General features: G+C 41.8%; 1 protein-coding gene across 1 annotated transcript in view; it reads left to right on the forward strand.

Annotated features, from left to right (window-relative positions):
* Positions 1-1,817, forward strand: part of LOC106013218 — a gene marked incomplete at its 3' end in the record, with an annotated part of 23,869 nt that extends 22,052 nt beyond the window's left edge. Inside the window, 2 exon segments of the mRNA XM_035972519.1 lie at positions 61-162; positions 1,300-1,817. Of these exon segments, the coding sequence (XP_035828412.1) occupies positions 1,758-1,817 (60 nt within the window).
* Between the last annotated feature and the right edge of the window lie 633 nt (positions 1,818-2,450).

Genomic DNA, 2,450 nt, shown 5'->3' on the forward strand with positions numbered 1-2,450 from the left:
CCCACCCCCTTTTTTGCTCGATCCCTTCATTAATTTCAATGTTACTTTCGTCTGTTGCAGACCCCGTTTCAGAGAAGCTCCCCGCCTCGCACGACCATCTCCCCCTCTCTCTCCCTGGCAGTAGGATCCGCACGGATTTCTAGGCCAGGACTGTGGAACAACGTACATAATATAGCTCCTGAATCTCTGTGTAGGCCTATGTCGTGTGTGTATGTGTGTGCGCACGCACTTCTCTACTCGTGTGTACGCGTACGTTTGTGTGTGTGTGTGTGCGTGTGATGTGTGTGCGTGTGTGAAATCTCGGTCCACTTCCCCCCTTTCATCGGCGGCACCAGCGGCCGTAACAACAGCAGCAGAGGCAGAAGCAGCGGTGTCGAGCGAGCATCGTCGTCGTTAACTCGTGAGGTCTTGACTCGGTGCCAGCCAGCCCGCGAGTCTGCCTGCCTGCTTGCCGGCCTGCCGGCGCGGCGCGGGCTCTCCACTGAGAAAACGGAGGGGAGGGGAGGGAGTCTGCAAGCTGTGGAGGGAAGAAGAAGAAGAACAGAACGTCGAGAAGGAAAAACAATTGAAAAGGTGAAGGAGCGTGGAGAAACGAAAGGGCAACAGAGGCAGCAGCCCAGCTGACGAAAAAAAGAAGAAACAGATGGAAGAATGAATTAATGTCGTTTTAGCTCAATAGACCTGCCCTTGGTTGTTCGCTCATGGCACAAATAATTAGTGAGTACGAAGGTCTGGTTTCGTGAGTGTGCTGTCCGTTATCCTTTTCCCTTCGTGTTGTGATTTTATGACAAGCGTCAGCGGTGTGTTGTGTTGGCAGCGTTTCTGTGTCAAGTGCGTGTACTGTATTTGTAGTTGCAGGCCTGTGTCTCGCTCACCGGTGTCTGCACCACGCTCAACATTTGCTGTGTTATGATGTCGTGTGAATGCACTTGAAAGTTTCCCGTCCTGTGTTCACGGAGTGTGTATCTGAGCGTGGATGTATAGGCCTATGCTTTAAAAAATGTCGTTTCGGTGATAAGCCCTGGTGGATACAGCAGTGTCCCGTGTTTCTCAACGACCACTTAATCTTTGCTGAAGGACTCAGCGAGCGCTGGTGTTGTTTTCTGTGACTTGAGTGGCCAGTTTTAGTTTTCCATTATTTACTTAATTCCAGTTGATTAAGATATAATAACTTAAATAAGAACGAGTATCCTCCGGGATAAGCTTTTTATAAAGGATATAACGACAAAGTAAAGTCCGGAAAAGAAGTTAATGGTATGTTGTGCTAATATAACTGTTCTATTTCTTATGTATCTTTAGAGTTTACAGAATGATGTGACATTTTTCTGACTGAATAGTGTGAAAAAGGAATTATCAGCAGTTTGAGTTGGCCTCAATCTGCGCGATATGGGAGGACTTCAGTTTTCAATTCTGTCATCATTCTGATGTCTCTGTTACACAAGTGACCTTGCGATTTATCTTAAAACCTTCCAAGAAGTGTCACGGAACTGGAATAACACACAGTTAAAAAAAAAAAAATTTTTCACGGACTTCATTTTGGAGATCAGATCTAAAGGTTGAACATATTTTTGTTTTGTTGTAGAGTTATAAGTTTATAAGTTTTTACTATTTTCCTTTCTGCGTTGGATATCTGATTGTGTTTGAGGTCTGAGGATTGTGTGTGATGGTGTGTGTCCGTTGCCACAAAAGTAAAACTGAGAACAACAAAACATGTTGGATGGACTAGCGGCTGTGTCACGGAGATAACTCGATTAAATATGGATACTCTCTTATCCTCCCATAGATGGCTTCTCACGGTGGTCGCCATCGTGCTTCTGGTAAGTGAACTTCTATGTTTGTTGGTCCTACTTTGTATATTATAAATTAAAAAGTAATCACATTCTGATTTGTGATCACTCTATTTTTGTTTCTATTGTTTTTTTGGGTCTGTTTTATTAGGTGTTTTTTTTTTAATTGGCTATATAATTTTCTTGCTTTTACAGTGTTTCAAGTTTGTACCTTCAATCTTGTTATTGTTTATGCTTGTTAAATTAGTTCGTTTTTGACGTACCCACCTCCTCGTCTCTGTTTTAGAAGTTTAAGCACGCATGATATATTAAGTGTAGTTGGTGACTGGTGGATGTTTATTTATCTGGTCTGTCCTTCTGTATCCCTACTATTTTTCTGTTCTTTTTTTCCGTATTCCAGCACATTGTGCACTCATCTCCTTGTTTTGTTTTTGTATTTTGTAAAACTCAAATTGTAGCCATCATTATGCAGTTTTGCCCTTTTTTGTTCTCTATAAAAACTCAAAGAAACTGTAGTTCATAGATGTCCTTTCCTGTAATGTTTTTTGTGTAAGAGATCTTTTTATGTTTTTATCCTTTTATTTCTTTTGACTTGTTTCTCTGTACACAAAATATACGCTTTTGTATTGTGATGACTTCCACTATATGTACTACAGAACTAAA

This window comes from Aplysia californica, unplaced genomic scaffold, assembly GCF_000002075.1.
Source record: "Aplysia californica isolate F4 #8 unplaced genomic scaffold, AplCal3.0 scaffold00724, whole genome shotgun sequence".
In the NCBI taxonomy this organism is placed as follows: Eukaryota; Metazoa; Mollusca; class Gastropoda; order Aplysiida; family Aplysiidae; genus Aplysia; species Aplysia californica.